The 24087-nt window shown below is 41.2% G+C and overlaps 1 protein-coding gene across 8 annotated transcripts in view; it reads right to left on the reverse strand.

Annotated features, from left to right (window-relative positions):
- Nucleotides 1-858: 858 nt before the first annotated feature.
- The window catches only part of ATP11C (ATPase phospholipid transporting 11C), a 293155-nt gene continuing 269926 nt past the window's right edge, over nt 859-24087 (reverse strand). For 3 of the 8 annotated variants that reach the window (XM_068251002.1, XM_068251001.1, XM_068251005.1), the window contains exons 26-29: nt 23854-23919; nt 16404-16507; nt 10330-10483; nt 859-2890 (exon numbers count right to left, since the gene is read on the reverse strand). In XM_068251002.1, the coding sequence (XP_068107103.1) occupies nt 2765-2890; nt 10330-10483; nt 16404-16507; nt 23854-23919 (450 nt within the window). In that variant the 3' untranslated portion in view covers nt 859-2764. The other 5 variants (XM_068251003.1, XM_068251006.1, XM_068251007.1 and 2 more) reach the window with 5 other exon arrangements.

The raw sequence follows: 24087 nt of genomic DNA on the forward strand, positions 1-24087 counted from the left end.
AGCATGGGACTTTCTGCTACCCAATTAATCGGTGGCTGCAATCAAAGGACTCAGGAAGAATTTATCAAATTTATCAAAGCAGCTCAAGAAGAACTGGAGCAAATTTGGTGCAACTCATTTTGCTAAATCTGCCCTGCTGTCTTTTCTGATTAGTTACCAACCAAGCATCCCAATACTATTCTTATACTAAAGACATCCAACCAAAATGTTTTTCATGGTATCAAATGACATCTAGGTTTCTAAAACCTGTCCCTGGGCAGCCAAGATCACGTTGTGTATCATGTTGACATGTTCATAGTCATTGTGCTCCGGTGATAAACACATGGTAAACTTTCACAAGTCTCACTACTGAATTTGAACATATGACACAATCTTTCAACAGTAGAGTACGAAGGAGAAAGGGAGATCTCCCCTAAAATGTTCAGCAAATCTTGTTCTTTGTGTTTAAAGGACATCAGCCTTCAAAAACAACTAGCTGAGGAGCATTTTTGAAATATACCATGTCAACCTAAGAATCATAAGTCTTTAAAACCCTACGAAGTTCAAATGTGAACAAGCTTCTTTGGGTTGAAACTTACAGTGAAACAGGCAAGAACATTTCATTTCTGATGAGCAACTATTTACATTTTTACCACAAACTGGATTTTACAAGCCAATGTAACAATGGGACATAAGTAAAGTTTCATCAACTACTTAAAGAAAAAATAAAGCATAGAAAAAGTGCAATGCAGAAATAGACACAAACACAGATAAATGGACAAAGCCTGCTCTGCATTGTTACAAATAAAAATGCCATTTATACTAACAATCTCCAGACATCTCAGTTTAAAAAAAACAAAAACAAAAAAAAACAAAAACTTGAAATTAATGAATATTGTTTAATACAATAAGACAAAACAATACACTGTTGCATGTATTCCCATGCAGTACTAAGATTTGGAATGGTTTTGATGGAAAGGTAAGGTACATTTCAGCAATGGAGAGATTGCACGTAAACTCAAGCATCTTTGTGCGTTCAACACATTGGAAATAAGTGTTGTCCTGTGATATTTAAAGAGAACCTGTAATTAAAAGTAGCATTAAGAGGGAAGACAGCAATAGGTGTCAGGGCATAACATACATACTTGGCTCCTTCAGAATAGTGAGGAGTGCCATGAAACATCTATGTAAATCCTAATTTCGGTAGTGCGGGGAGCTGGGGTGGGGGGTGGGGGTGTTGAACGGTTTATGAATTTTAAAAAATGGTTTGGTTTCTATCTGCTGTTGCAGGACGTAGATTGGTTCTGACATGACTAAAGACTGATATGCACATTCTCTCCACAAGCACACAGATGTGTCACACAAAATGATTGGTTATGATTTTTTCAGAGGACAACTTTTAATGCTTTATGAAGCAAACTGCTCTGTCCTGTAATTAGAGAAGGGAGGAGATGGGTAGGGGGCATTTCAGTGCCAGCAGCAGCTGGAACAGCAACAGCTGTCAGTCAAGTGTTATCCAAGTTAGCAGATCCCTGAAAAGAAGTCTACCCACACATCCCTGGACAACCCTACTCACCAGAGCCTGATCGTCGACAAGGCAAACCTAGGCAGTTGCCTATGGCCTGGAGAGAGTCTAGGGACCTCATGGATGCTAGCACCTGGCAAATCTTATTTAAAAAAAGTCAGGTGATCAAAAAACAAAAAAAACAAAAAAACATGCCCTGGAACCTAGTTGACTATTGTGTCCTCAAACATTATACTTTTTGATTTTCTTAACTGCAGGTACACTTTAAATCTTATTTTGCAGCCAATACACTCAAATAAATAGTTTAACAGCTCTGTATTGACATCCAATACAAAAATATAACTTTTTAATAAATAGTTTATATTTTTTTTTCCAAAACGGTTACTGTATTCTTAACTCCATCAGAAACTGAAGCATCTATCAGTGCAATGCACAGGTTGTAACCACAGAAAGCAAGACCACTGAATTTGATTGGTAAGTGTTTTAGTGCCATAAATTTAATGAAAAAAAATGTAAAATGTTTAAAAGTAACATTGAAAAGTTACATTTCGGATAAAAAAAAAACAAAAAACAAAACTATAGCAAAACGTAAAATGGTAAAAGAAAAAAATATAACTGCAAATAAGAAGTGCAGTTAATTTAGATGCTAAAATAAAAATGCGTATATAAAATATATACATGTATTATGGATATATTTGAAAATATTAACCTGTTGAAGATTAAAAACCAGTTTGAAATAGATTGGAAATATGAAAATAGATAAATCGATATTGTAGAAAGACATGTGAAACGTATGTCCTGGAAAAGAAAACAAGAGTACAGAATTTCATGTGGTTAATCTAGACAGATAAATAAAAAAAATGACATCCCTTTAATGTCAAGGAATGGTCAATGTGTTGCATAAAGGAAACTTCATTTACAGCACATGCACCAGAGATTTGGCAGGAAATTCAATATTTTAAAAAAGCAGCATTGTTTGAATAACCTAAAGTTCTTGCAACCAGAAAAAACAACAATGGGTTTGCATTACTTCCAAAGTTGAAGTTTGGGTCTCATTTTTGTGAATTCAGTTTCACCTTATAAGTCAGATTGTTGCTTTTTGAAACAGATTTTTTTTCCTTTTTGGATTTTTTGTTCTTTACACAGACTCAACTGTAGAAGACTTAGAAGAGTTTTGTATTCCCTTCCTCAATTTCCAGTGTAAAATTAGCATTCTCAGCAGTTAGTGGTTGAACTTGCACAGTGTAATAATAATGGACATCATTGGTACGGGTCTTGAGGAGACAAATATGAGTTCAGTTTGTACTCCTCAACCCTCACTGGAGAGAGGTATCCATTTCCCATGTGTTTGTAGGAGGTTAACCTGGGTAACTGAAACTCTAGAGTCTGCAACACAAAACAAAAGTCACAAGAAATATCCATTAGATTAATAAATATCACTTTGATCTTTTCTTTATAAAAAAATTAACCAAAAGGTAGACTTTTCCAGTAAAATGTACTTTATGCATTAATAGCTCAACTTCGATAACACATTTTATTTTTAACTCTTTGAGGAGCATGGGTGATGGTTACAACCTCTGCTATGTTATTACTCTGTGTATGACTTAAGGCGCATACACACATTTAATTTTGATAGTCCAATCATTGGTCAATTTTGCCACTTCCATGTAGTATGAGGGTAAACATACTACATAAGCTCAATGCTCTGAAAGCTCCCATACTACATTGAAATGGTAAAATTGGGCAATCAAAATTGGATGTGTGTAAACACCTTTAGTTGGTAAAGAACTCCTCCCACTTGATGTCTCTGTGACACAAAGAACTGCGCTTATGGTGCTACCAAGAAAATACATGAGTCATGGGGGTTAAGAGGTTCTACCTCAATTGCATATGGTGCATGTGCTTGTTAAAGAAATGTAAGCGCTTCCTGTCCAGACAGGAAATGCTTTAAATCTTCTCATAGAAGGACACGGGGCAATGAAATAAACATTAAAAAAAATTAAAATTCAAAACTGGTAAATAAACCATGAACGTAATTTTTTTGGGTCTTGGAATGTGATTCCCATGGTTGTGCAGGTTTGCCATCTAACCCATAACATGTTTTGTAGTGTGAAAGGGACTTACAAAAGCTGCAAGTTCATCTACCTGCAGAAGACTTTAGACATGGCATAAAAGTGTTAAAAGTTGTTTTATACAATTTGCCCCCCAAAAAAATAAAAAATGGAAAAACTCCTCTTGGGGAATGTTCAGTTATTTATTTTTGTAGTTAAAAAATAAATACATAAATAAGAATAATAATAATACTAATAAAAAAAAAAACCAGACATGACACAAAAATAGCTGAACATTCTGGGTTTGTAAAACAGACCTCAAAAAAAGTAAATGGCATTGTAGTTAATGGCATATTTTTCAGATAAAGCAGAGAAAAAAAAATGGAATCACTATGTTGAGGAAATCATTCTGAAGCAAGGTTGTCAGTGTATCTAGTATAGTTAGCGCATAGCGCACATCTTTAAGCCTATCTCTTTATATAATATCCCTGTGTCTCTGCGTCCGCTATGTCCGTGTCAGTTCTTTTTTGCACTGGGCATGTGCAGGGAGGGACGCAGAGACACGGAGGAGAGCTGATGGAGGACAGGCCAGAAGGGACGTGCGTGATGGGTGCGCGCGTTGGAGTGGTGACAGACCTAGCCAGTTTTTAAGTGGGCTAAGGTTACTAGTTAAAAATAATAATAATTATTATTATTATAATAATAATAATAATAATGGTCCAGTGATGTGATAAAATGACCATTAAATAAATAAAAAAACAAAAAACAAAACTGACAGTGACAAATCTGTTGAAAACAGTCAGCAACACAAATGAGCAATTAACAAAAAAAATGTACTTAAAGTACAAAACGTACAAATAAAACAAATTAAAAAGAATGCAAGCTTAGCAACTCTACTTTTGTTTAGTAAGATCACACTATGAATTGAGACAAGTATTACACTCATGCAACTCAACAGATAAGTTCAAAGAGTTGTTAAATATTTTCAATTAAGATTTTGAAATATTGCATAAAAGCGCAAACTGCTAAAAAGCACCACATAAAGATTACTCCACCGACCAGTAAAACGAGAGTGTTTATGTTCTTTTACAGAGCTGCTGTCTGGTTAAAGGAGGCATTGGTCCTGATTCTATTCACTTTTTCTCCTACGTTTTATCCTAGGTGATATTTTGCATCCTATCAATATAATGCCTTTTAAGCCACCAGCAAGCAAGAAAATAATCTGAACAATTTAAACAGAACCTTTTCAATTCCAGGTATTATGTTTCATCAACCCACAATGGTCTCCTGTGGGAACTGTGTTTTTTAGAAAAAGGAAGCTAAATGCTGGTAGATGGAGTTTTGTAAGTGTGGTATTCATCTCCTATCTATATTGGATACTAAGCAGACAATTTATCCTCATTCACAGAGTACATGGTGCAATGCAGCCTCACTCCACCTCAAATTTAAACAACAATTAGAAAAACTGAAGCAGATTAGATTGATTGGCTTAATTATTTCATTTGGTTTAGGGCTTTGTACCTCTTACAATACATTAGACTCATCTGAGAACGTTCTCAAAAGGAGAGGCCTGACAGTCGAGCGAGTTGACTCTGAACCACCTGTGTTGGTGCACATTTTCTTCTAAAACAAACAGTGATACAAACAGAAATAAAAGTGGACAGTGAGCATGCAGAAGTGCCTCCTTATCAGGGAAAGACATCACATTAAACAGTGTTGACTTCAAATCAGCTCTACATGAGAAGAACACAGGAGTCAGTTGTCAGACTGTATGCCAAGAACCTTGCTTTTTGGAAGCAGCCATCCAAAATAAAGGTAAACAAAAAGCAAAATAATGGACATACATCTGCTACACAACTCCACTGGTGGAAGAGTGGTATGCACCCATATATCTTCAAATATCTTACCTCCAACACTGGGAGCTCCTATGCCATTATTGGTAGACTAGTCACACAATGAGTTCAGAGGCAGCGTCCTGCTTAGCCCAGTTCCTGGCTAGCTGCCATGTGACCAACTGACTACAGAGTTGTACATCCTTCTCAACGTAAGGAGCTTTGCCACAAATAAGCAGTACGGGAAGCATAGGCTGTAATATATGTGGAGGTTTTCCTGATTCATAACTAAATTCTACATGATCCATAAGTATAATTGAAGAGTAAATGAGGCGAACCTTGGCTAAGAAAACAATAGTTACTGAAGAAAGTGAAGCTTTTGGATCCTGTAGAGGCTTCCCATGCCATCTTTCGGATCTCTGTTGCTGGATCGCCGAAAGAAAATTAACAATGGCTTGTCAAATAGAAGATCAAGTCTGTACTCCTCCTCAAGAAGGAGCATGGCCCTACTACCCTGCAAGAGTACGCCTGCGCAGTAAGCCAAAGCTGTACTACTGTGCAGGCATGGCCGCACTTGTACATGGAGAGGAGTGCGACTTGGTCTTCTGGGGGGTCCTGGCAAGCAGCAGTGAGGAGGACATGGGAAGCCTCTACAGTATCTAGAGGCTTCCCTCTTCCTCAGTAAGTATGTGTTTTCTTACCAGACGTTCACCTCGGTTTCTCTTTAAAGCTAAACTTAAAGTCTTGTCCTGAAAGGAGGTCTTATTATGATTTTCAGTACATGAGTTTACATCCACTTTAAGGTTGATATATGAGAAGTTAATAAGCAACAGTGTGTAAGTAAAGAAAGTTCACCTTAATCACTCCAAGGGAAACTGTGATTGCTTGAAGTTTGAGAAAGCATGAAAATAGTAGACGTTCCAGAGGAGGGCAGGTGTTTGGATACCTGCTCCGTAGCAGCACAGGAGGGAAGGGAAAGTAGTAGGATAAGCAAGGGAAGACAAGATACAGGTTACAAAGTTGTTGGATACAAACAAAGAAGGAATAAATAAGGGAAGCTGATGGAAAGGCAGCCATTTTTAGAGTGCCAGTTGGAAGCATAGTGAGAGATTAGTGCTTCAATATCAAAATGTAGGTGACAAATCCAAATGCAACCAAACAGAGTTCCAGAATGGTGATCTGACACGCTGGAAAAATATTATTCTATAAAGTCATTGCAAATACAACTTTTTTGACAGCATTTCCTAAATTTGTTGCTTTACTAAATTTGACATACAAGGTCCACTAATTGATGCAGGACCAATTCCTGGTAATAGCTGCCAGAAGCTACCTATAAAAAGAGTAAGAACTGTAATCTCAGTAGTAAATTCAATATGAGGGAAATTGTATATTGTTTATTTAAACACACTAGTCTTATGAGAGTCTCTATTATAACTATTGGTGTGGGATATGTAGCTTTAGATCTACATTGTCTGTATTCTAAGTAGTGTTGACATGTGAATTGGCCTAGCCGATTCAAAACACCCCAAGTCTCCCATCTGCCGCTGTTCACCACTAAACGAGCGGACAGGGTCAGGAGAAGTTACACTTCACATGAATCAGATCTTACTCCTAAAACAAAAGGGGGAGGAAGTATCGGAGTCATGTGGAAAGCAATGTGACACACAGGGCAGTGAACGTCTCCTGAAACTGAACCTTCAGTGCTGGACAATCACAGACAGAAGTCTTGGGATGTTTCTGAAGGTTAGTGGCAGAACACTGACTATTTTGTAAATGTTACACTAACAAATAAGGTGCTATTAATAAAGTATAATAACACAGAATTGGTGAGGTATAAAGGCTACAGGTAATCCCAATAAGCGTAATAGACTACTTAATTTGCTGTAAAAATCTACATAATTTTTATTCGAACAGTATAGGTACTAACATATGAAAGTGTTGATAGATTACATCTTCACCATGCATTGTTACATTTTTTTTCCACTTTACATTTATAAAAAAACATACTTGCTTTGCGTCATCGATATCCCACAGTTCTGATCATAATGAACCCTATCTTTTACTTACATAAACCCTGGTAAATGGTACTGAAGAGAAGCAACTGCAAGGCTGGTCTACACAGATATCTCCCTTTCTTTTTTGGTACCCACTCTGTCACTGTGTCCTTATGGCGTTTGTGTTCTGACACAGGAATGTCAACTGTGGCTGCACTAAAGAGTAACTAGTCCTAAAGAGTAACTAATGACATTGCTACTCAGTCTTTACATTAATTGCCTGCATTTCAAAAGACTCTAAAGGCGGAATGAGACACTGCAAGTCTTGTGCTTACATGAAGCGTGCTTTTATGTGCTACTCCACAGACTGGAACCGATCGCTGTCTGATGAACGACTTATCATACATGGGCCTGACAGACCCGAATACCACTATAATTTATAGGATCGTTAATAACAATGGAATTTCAAAGTAACAATTTTAATATAAATATGTACTCAAGCTGATATAAATCCCCCATCAATCTATTTCTCCAAAAACAGTCTACTCTTCATATTTTCAGACTTTCTAGTCCAGTGTTTCTCAAACCTGTCCTTGTGACTTCTCAACAGTGCATGTTTTGCAGGCAGCCTCATCTAAGCACAGGTGGGATAATTAGTGTCTCAGCTACATGGAATCCACCTAGCTGAGTCACTAATTACCCCACCTGTGCATAGGTGAGGCTGCTTGCAAAACATGCACCATTGGGGGGCCACAAGGACAGTTTTGAGAAACACAGTTGTAGTCTATGCCCATCCAGTCAACTTTGAAATGTATTCATGGAAAAACCCATGTTTGAAATCTGAGAGGGTGAAGAATCTGTACAATTTCTCCTAACCTCTTAAGGGGCCCATACACCTAACGATTTCCCCGCCGATATACAGCATATTCGATCACTGTGATCGAATCTGCTGTGAAATCGTTGCGCAAACGATTGATTTCCGTCCGAAATCGATCGTTCCCGTCGAGCCATCCATGCAGAAGATTTTGCTCGATCGGCAGCGGGTCGGGAGTGCGTCAATAGCGGCGTTCAAATGCCCGACGACCGACGCAATACAGCGGCAATAATACATTACCTTCTCCGGCCGGCGCGAGTCCTCCCGTCACCGCTGGCTCTTCCCCGCTGGGCTCCAGGGCTGCAGCTTCACTGAACTTCCTGTCCCAGCAGGAATTTTAAACAGTAGAGCGCCCTCTACTGTTTAAACTTCCCCGGACAGAAAGAAATGAAGCCTGCCACCCGAACCCAGCGGAGAAGAGACAGCGGGGACACACGCCAGCCGGATCAGGTAATGTATGCGGGGGGGGGGGGGGGCCTTCAGCACCACCACAGAGTGTGATCGGTTTCATGCTGAAATCGATTCACAACCTGTTTGCAGTAAAGGCAGCCATACGATCCCTCTCTGATCAGAGAGGGATCTATCTGTTGGTCGAATCTGATGGCAAATCGACCAGTGTATGGCCACCTTTATGCTAACTACACATAATGCAATTTCCCATCAGATTGATGGGATTGGACAATTATTTCCGACATGTCCAATCTGCTCTTGATCGATAACCGGATTGATTTTGCAAAGTTAGGGTAAAAAAAAAAATCAATCCAATTATCAATGGGGAGATGTTTGGACATGTTCACACGGTACAACTTCTGTCCGATTACCCGTTGATAAGATGTGAAATTGAATCATCTGTACCCAGCATTATTTCCTTGACAAATTTTATCTCTCCAAACGTCTTCTATGAAAGGATAAGGGACAGCCATTATAAGATAGAGATAACACAATTACCACACTGCATTTGACTGCAGGGACAGGAAATGACAAATGCATGTGGGGGCAGTCCAAAGGATCTGACATTATTGAGGGTGGGGATTCACTGATATTCCACTTACAGAGAAAGCAATCTGCACGTAAGTTAGGACTGTAGGGTCCTTCACAAAATTCTTATGTTAAACTAGTTCAGAAAAATCTACGACAGACGCACTTTATTCGGCAGAAATGATTAGAAGATCATGCTTTCTAATCCACGCTTGACAGGCAAAATCATGGAGAAAGACTAATCATCTCCACTCCCCAGCTGTTAGACATTATTACAAAAACTCACAACAACAGCAATAACTCTTTCTCACTGTATGTAAAAACAAGGGCGACTATGCATGAAATCAAGCAAACTGTTGGCTTTCCAACAAAGTGAGGTTTTGGTCTTAAAAAAAAACAAAACTTTTTCTTGTTTATAGGATTTAAAAGATTGTCCTATTTCAGAATGGCTGTCATTTTCCAATTATTTAAATGGTACTGTGGTGCCAATCTCTACACTGGTGATCCCCATAGTGTTATAAAGTGGCAAACTCCATAGAAAAACAATGGAGAACTTTTTCTGAAGATCAACACTTTAGATAACTGTGGTAAAAAGCTGTAATTATGTCAATGGGCTTCTAAGCATCAGTTCTAAAAATAATTAATCACATTGGCAATCCATTACATAGACAACTGGCTGATGCTTTTGATCCCTACTTTGATGGGAGTTCATTAGCTCTGAAATCCTGAATGCAAGAAGACAAAACGGGTTTGAATTTTATGTATGCATACTGAAATATAAAAGCAGCAATCAGGATTCTTAAGTGGAGAATAAAAAATATTTTTCTTTCTTTTGTTATCTAGTTTTTAGAACTATACTCCGAAGTTTAGAATGGAGGTCAATTTCCTAGATCTAATATTAGTGTAGTGAACATAGTAAAGGGGGAAAAAAAAATGTCAACCCAAGCACCATTTTCATTTTAAACAAGACAGACAATATTCAGAACTTTGTTTCATTATAGCGAGCTAATAAATTGTACAATGTTAGGAGTTTAACCATTTTACAAATGCAAATATCTTGCCACAAATCTTTTACGTTTGCAATGTGTAGTCTTACCTTGGTGCTTGCTGTCCTAATGTTTCTGAAAATGATTAGCAGAATTTCTGGGTACAAGCTGATAAAAATCAGAAGAATTATAGTGAGCCAAACTGACACTGATGTCAGCATGGTAGAGAATACAAAGTACATTCTTTGCTGCTTGAGGAATGGCCTGAAAAGGTAAAAAAAGAAACACAAAATTAAAAATCTATGTGCATGTTATCGCATTGCAATACACAGTTAAAAAGGACACCTTTGTATTAAAGAGAATCTGTACTCTAAAATTCTTACAATAAAAAGCATACCATTCTATTCATTATGTTCTCCTGGGCCCCTCTGTGCTGTTTCTGCAATCCTGGCTTGTAATTGCCATTTTTATGCAGTGTTTACAAACAAAAGACATAGCAAGTGATACGCTGAGAGCAGCTCAGTGTGTGAGTCATACAGAGTGTGCAGGGGGCCAGGAGAGTGTGTGTATAGCCTCTATCCAATCACAAGCAGCACAGCACATTCCAGCCTGACTGCCTGAGTCCGACAGACCCGACAGAGGAGAGAAGATTAGATCATATAACAGAGATAATACAGCCACTGTGCAAGTAGGAAAGGCTGCAGTTAGACAGAGCACATTAGAAGAAGTATAGGAACTTATAGGATAGAAGAAATAAGGATGAAAATGTTGTTACAGAGTCTCTTTAAGTATATCCATGGGTTCATTCACATTTCATGTCAATTTATGTGTGCATCAAAAGCTTAAACAAACCATTGTACTGGTTTTGAACAATGTACGAGTTCAAGTTTACTTATTTTCCACATTAGCTACTTCGGTAATATGTGAATTCCACACGTGAACATGCTTGACGTCCGGAAAAGCATGCCAAAGTATGTGCACATTTTTTGCGCATACATGTTTGAACCTAAATGACTAAATAGCGGTTTACAGCTATGATAGTAATTTACAATATTAACAAAATAATTTGTATGCTACATTTCTCATCAATTGATCTTCTCCCTGTTCTTTAAAAATGTAGAAAACACTTAAAGTAAACCTGTAATACTTATGAGAAAATGAATTGTATGTGTAGAACAGATGATAAATGAACCACTTCAGTACTGATATATAAAACACACTTAAAGGATACATGAGACATATAAAATGATAGATTTACTTATCTGGGGCTTCCTCCAGCCCCTACAAGCCTTTGTATCCTTCATCGCAATTCTGCCTTTAGCCACTCTTCTTGGGTCCCCTCTGAAGCAGCCGCAGACCTGGCACTTCTGTGCATGCAAAGTGCTTGCTCCCGGGCAATGGGATCGCAACGGCGATAGGGCGCGTCTACGTGCTAGCGCATGCACAGAGCCTGCCGGCCCAGCTGGTGACCGCTACGGAGGGGACCCCAGAACAGTGGGCGTGGGACACAAAAGCTTGTAGGAGCTGGAGGAAGCCATGGTCTCCTATTTTTATTTTCAGTTTTAATTTATAACAAACTGTCACAGCTACTGTTCAGAGTTCAAAAACGCTGCCTTTTAGGCTGAAAGAGATACAGAGGCAATAATTTGAACTTTCCTGCACTAAAAGCTTATTACGTTATATTCTACCTGACGCATAATAGCCTTGTAGCTTCTAATTACTTTTCACAAAACCAGACTGAACGTGCAAGCTCTTTTGCATAGATAAGTCAAGTTTTTTTTTTCTAATTTTAAGATCTTTATTTTACATTATATACAGCAAGTGTAGAAAAAAAACATGACATTGAACCGCATTGCCAACATGTTAACCCTCCTGGCGGTTTGCAAAAAAATCGCCAGGGGGCAGCAAATCTTTTTTTTTAAATTTTTTTTTTTTTTTCATGTAGCGAGACAAAGTCTCGCTACATGATAGCCGCTGCTCAGCGGCATCCCCCCAGCCCCTCCGATCGCCGGCGGCGATCGGAGATCCGGAGATCCCGTTCAAAGAACGGGATCTCCCGGAGGGCTTCCCCCGTCGCCATGGCGACGGGGCGGGATGACGTCACCGACGTCATCGACGTCGTGACGTCAAAGGGGATTCCGATCCACCCCATAGAGCTGCCTGGCACTGATTGGCCAGGCAGCGCACGGGGTCTGGGGGGGGGGGGGGCGGCTGCGGCGCGACGGATAGCGGCGGATCGGCGGGTAGCGGCGGCGATCGTGCACTGCACGCAGCTAAAAAAAATTATGCAAATCGGCCCAGCGGGGCCTGAGCGGTGCCTTCCGGCGGCTTACCCCGAGCTCAGCTCGGGCTTACCGCCAGGAAGGTTAAGATAGTTCCAACCCCAATCCAAAAAAAGGATGAACAGGGTTATAACATGACAGCACTGTAAGTAGCGGAAATAAACTCGACATGGGATAGAAAGGAGCAATAATAATAATCAACCTTCTGGTCATCCCAATAAACATATGAATAAACCATAAGGGAAACAACTCGTATCCATATACAATATGGGGATATCGCACATGTCTGCCCCCATGTGCGCTCAAATTTCCCTCACACAGCCCGACACAGTGACGTCTGAGAGGAGGTGGAGGCTCCAGGGTCCAACGGGCACCTTCACCTGGAGCCCCTGTGTTCCAATACAACCGATTTGGTAGAATAAAAGATGGTTGGCTGTGGATGTTTAGGTGGTGGACTGGCAATCAGATGGTTTTACTCCTTTTTTTCTGCCTGTAGACATATATGCATGAATGTGTTTTTAGAGATTAATAAATGTTTTTCTATTTTTCTAAAACATGACTCATCGAGTGCTTTGGTTTTAGTTTTTTTTATTATCCAAACCACTCTGGGCCATGATTAATATTTAGTGTGAAATATGTTGATATTCTGACATAGTGGAGTGTTGGTTGAGAGTGAGACACATACTTTATTCAGAGAATAAAAGATACTTTCTTCTGACAACTTTTGTCGCCCTTTCTAATTATTATAAAGAAAAGACCAGAAGATGAGTACAAGCAGGGCTGTGGAGTCGGAGTCGTGGAGTCGGAGTAATTTTGGGTGCCTGGAGTCGGAGTCGAGAAAAAATGCACCAACTCCAACTCCTAATGAATTTAAACTGTAATTAAAATAGAAAATATGATAAAATGTTCTATTTCTCAGATAATAGTCATCATAAATAATTTATACATACAGTAATAGCTGTGCTTAGTCTACAAAAATGAAATAAACCAATCAAAATCAGTTACTTGTGCTGCTTCAATAAAGCAGTCCCCGTATTTTTAAAGTCAGATATACACATCTGATTGTGATTGTATATATGATGTGTACACAGGAATCTCTTATACATACAAAATAACATCTATGCTGTAAGTATAAAGCCTTTGGTTTGGTGACTACGAATTAAATGGTATCTGAGAAGGATGAAAAAAAAAGTTTTATACATACCTGGGGCTTCTTCCAGCCCCCTTCAGGCTAATCAGTCCCTCGCTGTCCACCTCCACCACCTGGATCTTCTGCTATGAGTCCTGGTAATTCAGCCAGTCAGTGCAGTCCGGCCGCATGCCGCTTCCACAGCCAGGAGCGTTCTGCACCTGCGCAATAGTGCTGGGCAGGTGTAGTATGCTCCCGGCGGCGGAGTGCGTGCATGCGCACTACGCCAGACTGGCTCAAGTACCTAGACTCATAGCAGAAGATCCAGGTGGCGGAGAAGGACAGCGAGGGCCTGATTAGCCTGAAGGGGGCTGGAGGAAGCCCCAGGTATGTATAAAACTTTAATTTCATCTGTCTCAGGTTTACTTTGTTACACAGTAGTACAATACTCTACATATGCACTCTCCACAGAGCTGCAAGGAATCCACTGAGAATGTTGTGCACATTGAACACAGAGGTGTTGTCTATCACCCATAAACCTGGTTCAGATGGTGCATGAAGAATGTGAATTAGAGGAAGAATCTCCTTATTCCCCTGCAGAGTACCTGCACATCACTCTTACATGTACCCACAGTTGCATTGCCTAGGGCCTGATAGATGTTCTTTGTTCCGGCCTGTACCTTTTACAAGTACTCTTACCAAGGACTAGTTTTAGTCTATGACTAAAGGGAATAAATATGGCAGTCTCCATACCCTTCTCACTTCAGTTGTCTTTTAAAATTCCTAAGCATTGGCAGTTAAGAGACGAATTTCATGTTACATACTGTGACGGGCGAGCCGTCAGTGCGCAGAAAACGCAGCCGCAACCGACTTCCTGCCTCGGTTGTCGTTGCGCTGCCCCAATCAGAATCTCATGTCTGTGGACACCAGGCAGTCCAGCCTGGGGGGTCTCTGCTGTCTTCAGAGAAATAGTTAGCCTAGTTCTTTTCATGAAGCCTGTGCCCTGTGACTTGCTAATGAAGCCAGAGGGGTAACACTCAGATGTTAATTAACAAACCAGGAGTCTTTTCAGAGCCAAGGAAGCTAATCCCAGCAGGGGGCAGACTTAGCGGAACCATTCAGCCAGGATAGGGAAACATAGAGTTATGATCTTTATGCATGTTTTAGAAGTACCATACATCGGAGAAATGTGGAAGTTATATCATTCTGCTGGTCCGGATCTTGTGAGTGTTTTGATATTAAATTTGGGCCCCTAGCCTAACCAGAACGCTGGGAATTCCACCGTTTTTTAACCGGGCATGCAAACATGCCCAAGTTTGATATCATATTAATCGGTAGGTTCTGGGGATCGAGAAAATGTAATTATTATCTGTGTGCCGGCCGCGCAGGTCTGCCTAGGGAACCTGTCAGGATTATGAGTTTGCTAAAGCCCCTGCCCAGATGTGATTACCATAGTCCGGCCTGGGGGGCCGACTCTGGAAGCCCGCCTCTGAGCTCAGCTCCATTAAAAGTGAATGAGCTGCCTGGGAAGAAATTCCTCCCTTTACCATCTTCAGGACACACGGCCACTATGAGGAACAAGTGGTGGCCATATTGCCAGAGCTAAAACAAAGGACATCCTCCATTTTGTTTGGATTCTAAATCTTGCTGAACTTTACTCTGCAACAAAGAACTCTAAGAACTTGAAACCGTTTTGCTTGAACTTGACGATTTTCCCACAAAAGGACATATTTCCACAAACCATAAGTATTTTTCTCCCTTCTTTTATTTTTCATACTGGCTATTACTGTCTTAATAATTGTGATTTTTAATAATTGTCTGTATATATTAATTATTTATATTGCGTGAATAAACGACTTTCTCCAAGTCATTCACTGTTTCGCTACCCTGCTTATCAGCACACACAGAAATGATCCCGGGTCTCTGAAGATACGCTACTGTTTGTTTGTTGTTGGCTAGACAGAATATCGTGTGTTTAACCGTTTTATTCGCAGGATTAGTCAGTCAGTTAGTGGGCCCCACGGTCCCATAGTAACCGCGGTGGTGGCAGTTTACTCTGAACCAGTAGGTGACGTTGTAATTACCCGTGTCTCACAGGCTCCCTTCGGAGTTGTCTGCGGCTAATTCTTAACGGTTCCTGCGCATTGACTGCGACCAGAGTGCGCTGGCACCGTTTAGAAGGCTAAGTGCGGTCAGCCACAAGGGCGCTTGTGACACATACTTTCAATCAACAAGATTGTAATATGCAAATTAGAGGAGTCAGAGTCGGTGGAATCCTAAACTGAGGAGTCAGAGGATTTTTGTTCCCGACTCCACAGCCCTGAGTACAAGTCAATGAGTCAAGGTTTTTTTTTGTTTAACTCTTGTTGTACTGGAAAACAGAACCCCTTCAGATTATTGTTTTAGTAGGGCTAGTAGTATGTGTGTAATTGTGTTACTTCAGGTAGGCTTTAATGTAAAATACCAAATATATATTTTATCCTGAACTGTACTCAGACTTATCAGTGGCTGGATGGTGTAATGGTTAAGGGCTCTGCCTCTGACACAGGAGACCTGGGTTCAAATCTCGGCTCTGCCGTAAGTAAGCCAGCACCTATTTCAGTAAGGAGTTTCTTGGGCAAGTCTCCTTAACACTGCTACTGCCTACTGAGAGTGTTCTAGTGGCTGCCTCGCAAGCGCTTTGAGTCCGACAGGAGAAAGGCGCTATACAAATACTGCAATTATTATTATTATCATCATCATCATTCCTGTACATTTAATAAGAGATGCTTACCAAATGATTCCTCCCCAAAATATGGAGAAAATAACGTAAAATGCTAATGAACCCCATATGACCAAATGATTCAACCACGTCCAGTATCGAGTATCTAAGGCGAGCTAATAAAAACATAGAAAATAAAATTAATATACATTTCATAGCACTGCAAACCAGAATGCACAGCTAGCAAGGCATTTTATTTAACACATTTCACAGCTGATGTTCAGAATCAGAATCAGAATAGTTTTATTTCGCCAAGCATGACTGGGTCATGCCCGGAATTGGGTGTGGCACAATACATAGCTCTGAAAGGTACATAGGCAAAGGAGAGCATCACAGATACAGTGCAATACAAAAGGAAAGACAGTAAAAACACCGTACTCAGGAATATTGCACTCAAGAAAGAGGAAATGTATGTACACAAATAAACATTCAGCAGACGTAAGCATTATTCCAGGGCACTGCTGGATTCTAACCAGGGTGCAGGGACAAAGTCCAATCAGTTAGGGGTGATGGCAGGTTGCTTCGAAAAGCGTATTTATTACAGACCGCTACTGTGCCGGTGGTAAGGCACAGATAGAGGGTGGGAGAATGTTACGGGAGTTCAGGAGGCTGACGGCTGCGGGGAAGAAGGAGAAGGTTGATGACACACTTGGAGATGTGATCTGAAAGATATCTGGAAAATCATACGATGTCTCAATATTGAAGGCGGTTTACTGAGTTTATTTCAAATAACCAACCAGGTGCTGAGAAAAATGGGATGTTTTCTGCACATGACATGTTCAAACAAATCACAGTGAATGGGCAGCACAGTGGCGTTGTGGTTAGCGCTCTCGCCTTGCAGCGCTGTGTCCCCGGCTCAAATCCCATCCAGGTCAACATATACAAAGAGTCAATGTTTTCCCTATGCCTGCGTGGGTTTCCTCTGAGCACTCCGTTTTTCTCCCACATCCCAAAAACATACAAATACGTTAATTGGCTTCCCCCTAAATTGACAATGTGGAGTAGTTCACCAGCCTCAGGTTATTACCATGCAGATACAGGGGAGTCCTACTGGGATGAGGGGTCCATCACACCTCTCAATTTAAAGTCCACAATCATACGAATTTCCCATCCAGGACTCGACCCACAGACTGTTGTGATGTAAATCACTGGTATTTATTCCATAATTGCAGAAATATATACAGTACAATGAAACAGCACGACGTTTCGGGCGTATGCCCTTTATCAAGTGCTCAAACTTCTGGTATGACAGTGCAACATATATAGACACACATTAATTAACACACCACACCCAACAATTGGGGGGTGGGCACATGCTTAGTTACTAGTTAACCCTTTCAAGGGTAAAGAACTGCTACCCGTTAAAGGAAACATCTGAGACTAAAGTCTTCATTCAAGCCACCAGGTGATTGAGTCCCCAAACACTCCATCCAGTAGGCCTCACGTCTCAGGAGCGTGTTTCTATAGGGCTTACCCTCCTGAGGGGGTACAACTTCCAATATCTGCCATCTTAATTGGCTCACGTTATGTCCTGACTCGACAAAATGTCGCGCCAGGGGGGATACTGTGTTTATGTCCTCTCCCCTATCCTTGGCTTTTTTCAAGACCTGAATGTTACTTTTATGTTCATTTAGCCTAACCTTGATTTCCCTGGTGGATTGACCCACGTACCCCAGGCCACAGGGGCACTTGATGTAATAAACCACCCCCTTTGTGTCGCATGTAGAAAAATCTCTGAGTGTGACAGCTGCTCCTGTGCGGGGGTGATGTACCTCTGGGCCCTTAATGATGTTGTTACAATGCTGACAATGGAGGCACGGGAATGTCCCTGTCTTAGGTGGGCCCAGAAATCTCTGGACTGCTCCCCTAGTTCTACCAATGTCAGCCCTTACCAAATGATCCTTCAATGACTTTGCTTTTCTGTATACAAATCTAGGTGGGGCTCTACAGATTGGAGCAATTTGTGGATCTGTCTCATTCACCGGCCAGAATTTCAACATCACGTCTCTCAATATAGTCGATTCTCTGCAATATGTAGTGACAAAATTTACTTCATCTGTTTGATTACATTCAACAGTTTTATATTGTCTCAACGTTTCTCTGGTCATCCCTGACACCTCCAATGCTAACTCCTCACATCGCTTTCTGTTGCAACCCCTACTCACAAAATCCTCAGTGAGGAGCTGCGCCTGTTTTTGATATAAAATGTCAGTGGAGGTGATCCTCCTTGCCCTGATATATTGGCTCTTGGGGAGCCCATTTATCAATGGCCTAGGGTGACAGCTGCTGGCCAAAAGAAAGCCATTCTTATCAGTCTCTTTTTTGTATAGATCCGTTTCAAAACCATATTCACCCTTCCTGATCTCAACATCAAGGAAGTGTAGGCTGCTGTCACCATACTCCATTTTAAATTTCAGAGTACTATGTTTCTGATTCAGGGCGTCAAAAAACAACCGCAACTCCGTCTCACTCCCTCTCCATCCAAAGAATAGATCATCTATAAATCTACAGTATCCCAGGATGCCAGTGGGGGCCCCCCCACCTAAAATGTGCTGCATTTCGAAATCGGACATTACAATATTGGCTACCGTGGGGGCATACGGGGCCCCCATTGGCACCCCGAGGACCTGCAGATAAAAATCATCACCGAATCTAAAATAAGCATGAGACAAACTGAATTCCAACAAAGTCATAATAAATGACAACAGCTCATTATTGATGCTACTATCTTTTCTCAGTCGTTCCTGGACCGATATCAATGCTTCGCTGTGTATGATGTTATTATACAAATTGATCACGTCCATAGATACTAACAAACTTATATCTCTGGCATTGATTTGGCTTAACGTATTGAGAAACTGGGTCGTATCCCTTAAGCACCTTTCATCCGATCTTACGATAGGCTGTAACCAAGTGTCTATCAGAATACCCAGAGGTTCCAATAATGAGTCCACAGCAGACACAATGGGCCTTCCTGGTGGGTGTCTGAGATCTTTATGCACCTTCGGCAGCGTGTAAAACACTGGTACCATAGGTGAATCCTTTTTTAATGCTAACATAAGTTCTCTACTAATGACACCCACCTCTGCTGCTTCCTCTAATATCATATCGAGTTCTGATTTGAACTTCATAGTGGGATCACCAGGTAATAGTCTGTACATCGATATATCGCCAAGCTGGCGTTTTATCTCAGCGATGTAATCTTTGCGATCTTGAATTACGATTGCTCCCCCGTTGTCAGCCTTTTTCACAATAATAGACTTATCTCTTTTAAGCTTGTTCAGGGCCTCATATTGCTGCCTTGTCAAATTGTGTTGTTTATTACTTGTGGTCCTCAACCTCTTAGTGGTCTCCTTAATCACCAGTTTTTCAAATAGGTCCAGTGCACTACTAGATAGCGGCGGATCATTTTGATTTTTAAGTTTGAGTCTCTTTGGGATATCCTGTGGATCTTTATAATCTCGGGGGTTAATAGTACAAGTGTCTCTCCTGGGGCAATTCAAGCTATGCCACACTTTCCATTTAATGTTCCTGGTGTATTTATATAAATCCACTTTCACATCAAACATCTTGATGCCACATGTAGGTACAAAGCCTAATCCTTTATTAAGCAGGGCATACTCCCCTTGCGTTAATTGTTGACTAGAGATATTAATCACTCTCTCCTCCCTGTTCAAAGTCACCTTGTCCCCTGGATTGATGTAGGTCCCCCCTTCCCTATCATTAGTGACATCAGCATGCAGTTCATTATCCTTTGCAGTGATTATCTCATTATTATTATGACTCACCCTTTCTGCAGCATACCCCACGGAATGTCCGGCGCCCTCTGCATCCTCCCCGCATGTGTCCGTCTGCCGACACATCGTTCCTATTGTTGGCTGCGGGTGATAGGGCGATTCTGGGGCTGTAGCTGCGGGGCTCCTTGCGGTCTCCGACCTCCTCTGCCTCGGCTTCTTCCTCTTCCGTCGGCAGGTCCGCCCCTTCCTCTCGGTGGATTGCCTCCACCTCCCCTGGGCTCTCCTTGTGTATGGGGAAAAGGGGTCGCGTACTCCTGCTCACTACCGGAGTTCTCAGACCCGGAAGCGCCACCGGCTGTCGGAGGATGCTGCTGGTACTGACGCGCTAACCGCCTCACCAAACGCCAGGTATAGACTCTGTTCAATTCGTAGTCCTTTGTATCTCTTTTGAATTTCTCAATCTTCTCCTTTAGGATTCCCTCTTTTAGCTCCTTAATAGTTGTGTCCAATTGTTGTTTAAAGGTGTTATAAGCCTCCAGAGTGTCCTTGCTTAACAATTCTGCCGTTAATTTCTCCACCTCCTTGTGAATTTCCATAATTTGTGGATGTAGATACTGTATAGTTAACATCAGATCCTGTGAGCATTTATTCAAAATTCCATGCCATTTCGCCAGAAAGTCAGGGTTATCTTTGCATAATAGAGGTGAAAGGACAATCCTTAGTCCCCTAGGGATTCTGTCAACCTTTATGTATTCCGTTAAAGTAGAAGCATGCAGGGATAGTGTTACTTCTCTTTTAATTGCAGCCTCAAGCTGCCCTCTTATCTGTTCCACTGGATCAGCCTGCGTTCCGGTAAATGTATATCGGACAGATTCTCCCAATTCCAGTATAGCAGTTCTTTCCTCAGAAAAAATACTGTAATATTCTGCCTTGTTATCGCTTGTGCTTGCAATTTCTGAAAACGACATATTCGTTGTCCCGTGGCTTCTGCGAACGTGATGGATGGTCAATTAACAATGTGGAGTAGTTCACCAGCCTCAGGTTATTACCATGCAGATACAGGGGAGTCCTACTGGGATGAGGGGTCCATCACACCTCTCAATTTAAAGTCCACAATCATACGAATTTCCCATCCAGGACTCGACCCACAGACTGTTGTGATGTAAATCACTGGTATTTATTCCATAATTGCAGAAATATATACAGTACAATGAAACAGCACGACGTTTCGGGCGTATGCCCTTTATCAAGTGCTCAAACTTCTGGTATGACAGTGCAACATATATAGACACACATTAATTAACACACCACACCCAACAATTGGGGGGTGGGCACATGCTTAGTTACTAGTTAACCCTTTCAAGGGTAAAGAACTGCTACCTGTTAAAGGAAACATCTGAGACTAAAGTCTTCATTCAAGCCACCAGGTGATTGAGTCCCCAAACACTCCATCCAGTAGGCCTCACGTCTCAGGAGCTGCTGGATTCTAACCAGGGTGCAGGGACAAAGTCCAATCAGTTAGGGGTGATGGCAGGTTGCTTCGAAAAGCGTATTTATTACAGACCGCTACTGTGCCGGTGGTAAGGCACAGATAGAGGGTGGGAGAATGTTACGGGAGTTCAGGAGGCTGACAGCTGCAGGGAAGAAGGAGAAGGTTGATGACACACTTGGAGATGTGATCTGAAAGATATCTGGAAAATCATACGATGTCTCAATATTGAAGGCGGTTTACTGAGTTTATTTCAAATAACCAATCAGGTGCTGAGAAAAATGGGATGTTTTCTGCACATGACATGTTCAAACAAATCACAGTGAATGGGCAGCACAGTGGCGTTGTGGTTAGCGCTCTCGCCTTGCAGCGCTGTGTCCCCGGCTCAAATCCCATCCAGGTCAACATATACAAAGAGTCAATGTTTTCCCTATGCCTGCGTTGGTTTCCTCTGAGCACTCCGTTTTTCTCCCACATCCCAAAAACATACAAATACGTTAATTGGCTTCCCCCTAAATTGGCCCTAGACTATAATATATGCACTGCACAATACATATAGACATAAAGTATGACTATGGTAGGGATTAGATTGTGAGCTCCTCTGGGGGACAGTTAGTGAGAAGACAATGTACTCTGCACAGCACTGCGTAATATGTCGGCGCTATATAAATACTAAAATAAATAAAGCGGAGGAAGCCGGAAGTCCGGCGAAACCGGTAGAGGACGCATGTGCAGCGTCCTGGCCGCCACACCGCCTCCCTCCCTGCATGGACGGGAGTCTTTGCCCTTTCCCTTAGCCAGCCCGGCACTCTACATATTGCAGCTCCAAACTTGGTATGGACTAAGCCTCTGCCTCTTCCAACAATCAGCTGGACACTTCGCTGATTGCAGGCACCAACCCCTGGACACACTAGGATCAGCGCTTATTGCCACATTGCATCCCAGCACCTTTACTACGGAGACGTAAGCAGCCCCACGGGCATGACTCTTGTTTATGTATGTGGACTGCTATTATCAAGCTGATAATGTGTGAGTAGCATTGCACCGCTGATCCGGAATGTATAGAAGTTTTGACAACTGGAACTTTGATATTTGCATGGCTTGGCTCTAATCCCTGCATGTGCTACAAATTCCACGCTGATCAGTTTGCTTTGCTGTGCTACAGCCTGCATACCGTATACTTGCTAATACTGGGGAGTCTTTTCAATCTGAGGCTGGACTAATCCTTCTGCTGTGCTTATACTGCATCTTCCCGGCTGAACAATCTCCTTGTTTATATCAATTTGATGACTGGATGTAGGATATCCACAATATATTTAGGACTGGCTGGAGCACATACATTTTTTCTGGATCCAACCAAAGTTTATTGACTGAACGTTCAGTGTCATTTTTTGACAACATAGACCTGTATGTATGTTCGCATGTGAGATTAGGTATTTTGGGGCCAGCAGGAATATCATCTACAAAGGGGAACTGTGGGTTAAGAAGGGGGGGGGGGGGGGGTGAGGGGCTGGGGGGCACATTTTTAACATTTTCTATTATGTATACGATTAATAATAAAGATTTCATATTTTGATTATAATCAATGATTATCAGATTTTTTGTCCACTCGGGTCATACCCACCCTCATTCTTTATCTCACCACGGTTTGTTTAAAATAAATACAGGTCACCACTCTGTATATTACATATTCATCAGTAACCACCTGCACTACTCATAATTTCTGTGATCTTCCAGATATCCAAGAGCAAGTCTCTCAGTGTGTGACCAACAATAAAGTAATGGCAAAGGATTTAAACAGACTGCCTAAATTATATTCTAAGCCACTGCTCCTCACAAAACTCCATCCTACCTACCCGGTTCTAATAGGCTGCTTATAAGTTAGGTTGGAGAGTCAGGACTTTGCAAGGTGTGACTATGCCCCCTTTTTATCAACATAACTATAAGACATCCTCAGCTCTTATGAAAAGTGGGAGGGGCATAGTGTGTTGCTAAAAACCTGGTATTAAGAAATACAGGAAATAATATGGTAGACTATACCAGAGGACTGTGGGTTTTATTTATGGAGTGATTCAGAGTAGAATGTGACATTTGTGAGAGAGCTCCAGGAATCTCCAGAAGAAAAAAAAAAAAGTACAGTAGCAAATATAATTGTGTACTACAATAAGTCTAACACACTTTTGACCCGGACAAATTCATATTGCTCCATGTAATGCATAACAGTTCAAACTCTTACCTTTAAAGTAACTGTAAACACTAATGTAGTGAAAATTATCGTTCCAAAAGACCAGTTTCCAAATACCTGAAAATGAGTACAAAAAAAGTGATGTTATTGTGAGGCAATTGGTCTGTAAAGTCTTGGATATATATTACACTAACATCTGGAAACGCATGGACATAGGCACACGTGAACTTACATTTGTTACAAGATCTAACATATTACAGCTTCCACTGGCTTGTCCATTTCAAA

The sequence above is a fragment of the Hyperolius riggenbachi genome, chromosome 8 (genome assembly GCF_040937935.1).
Source record: "Hyperolius riggenbachi isolate aHypRig1 chromosome 8, aHypRig1.pri, whole genome shotgun sequence".
Lineage (NCBI taxonomy): Eukaryota > Metazoa > Chordata > Amphibia > Anura > Hyperoliidae > Hyperolius > Hyperolius riggenbachi.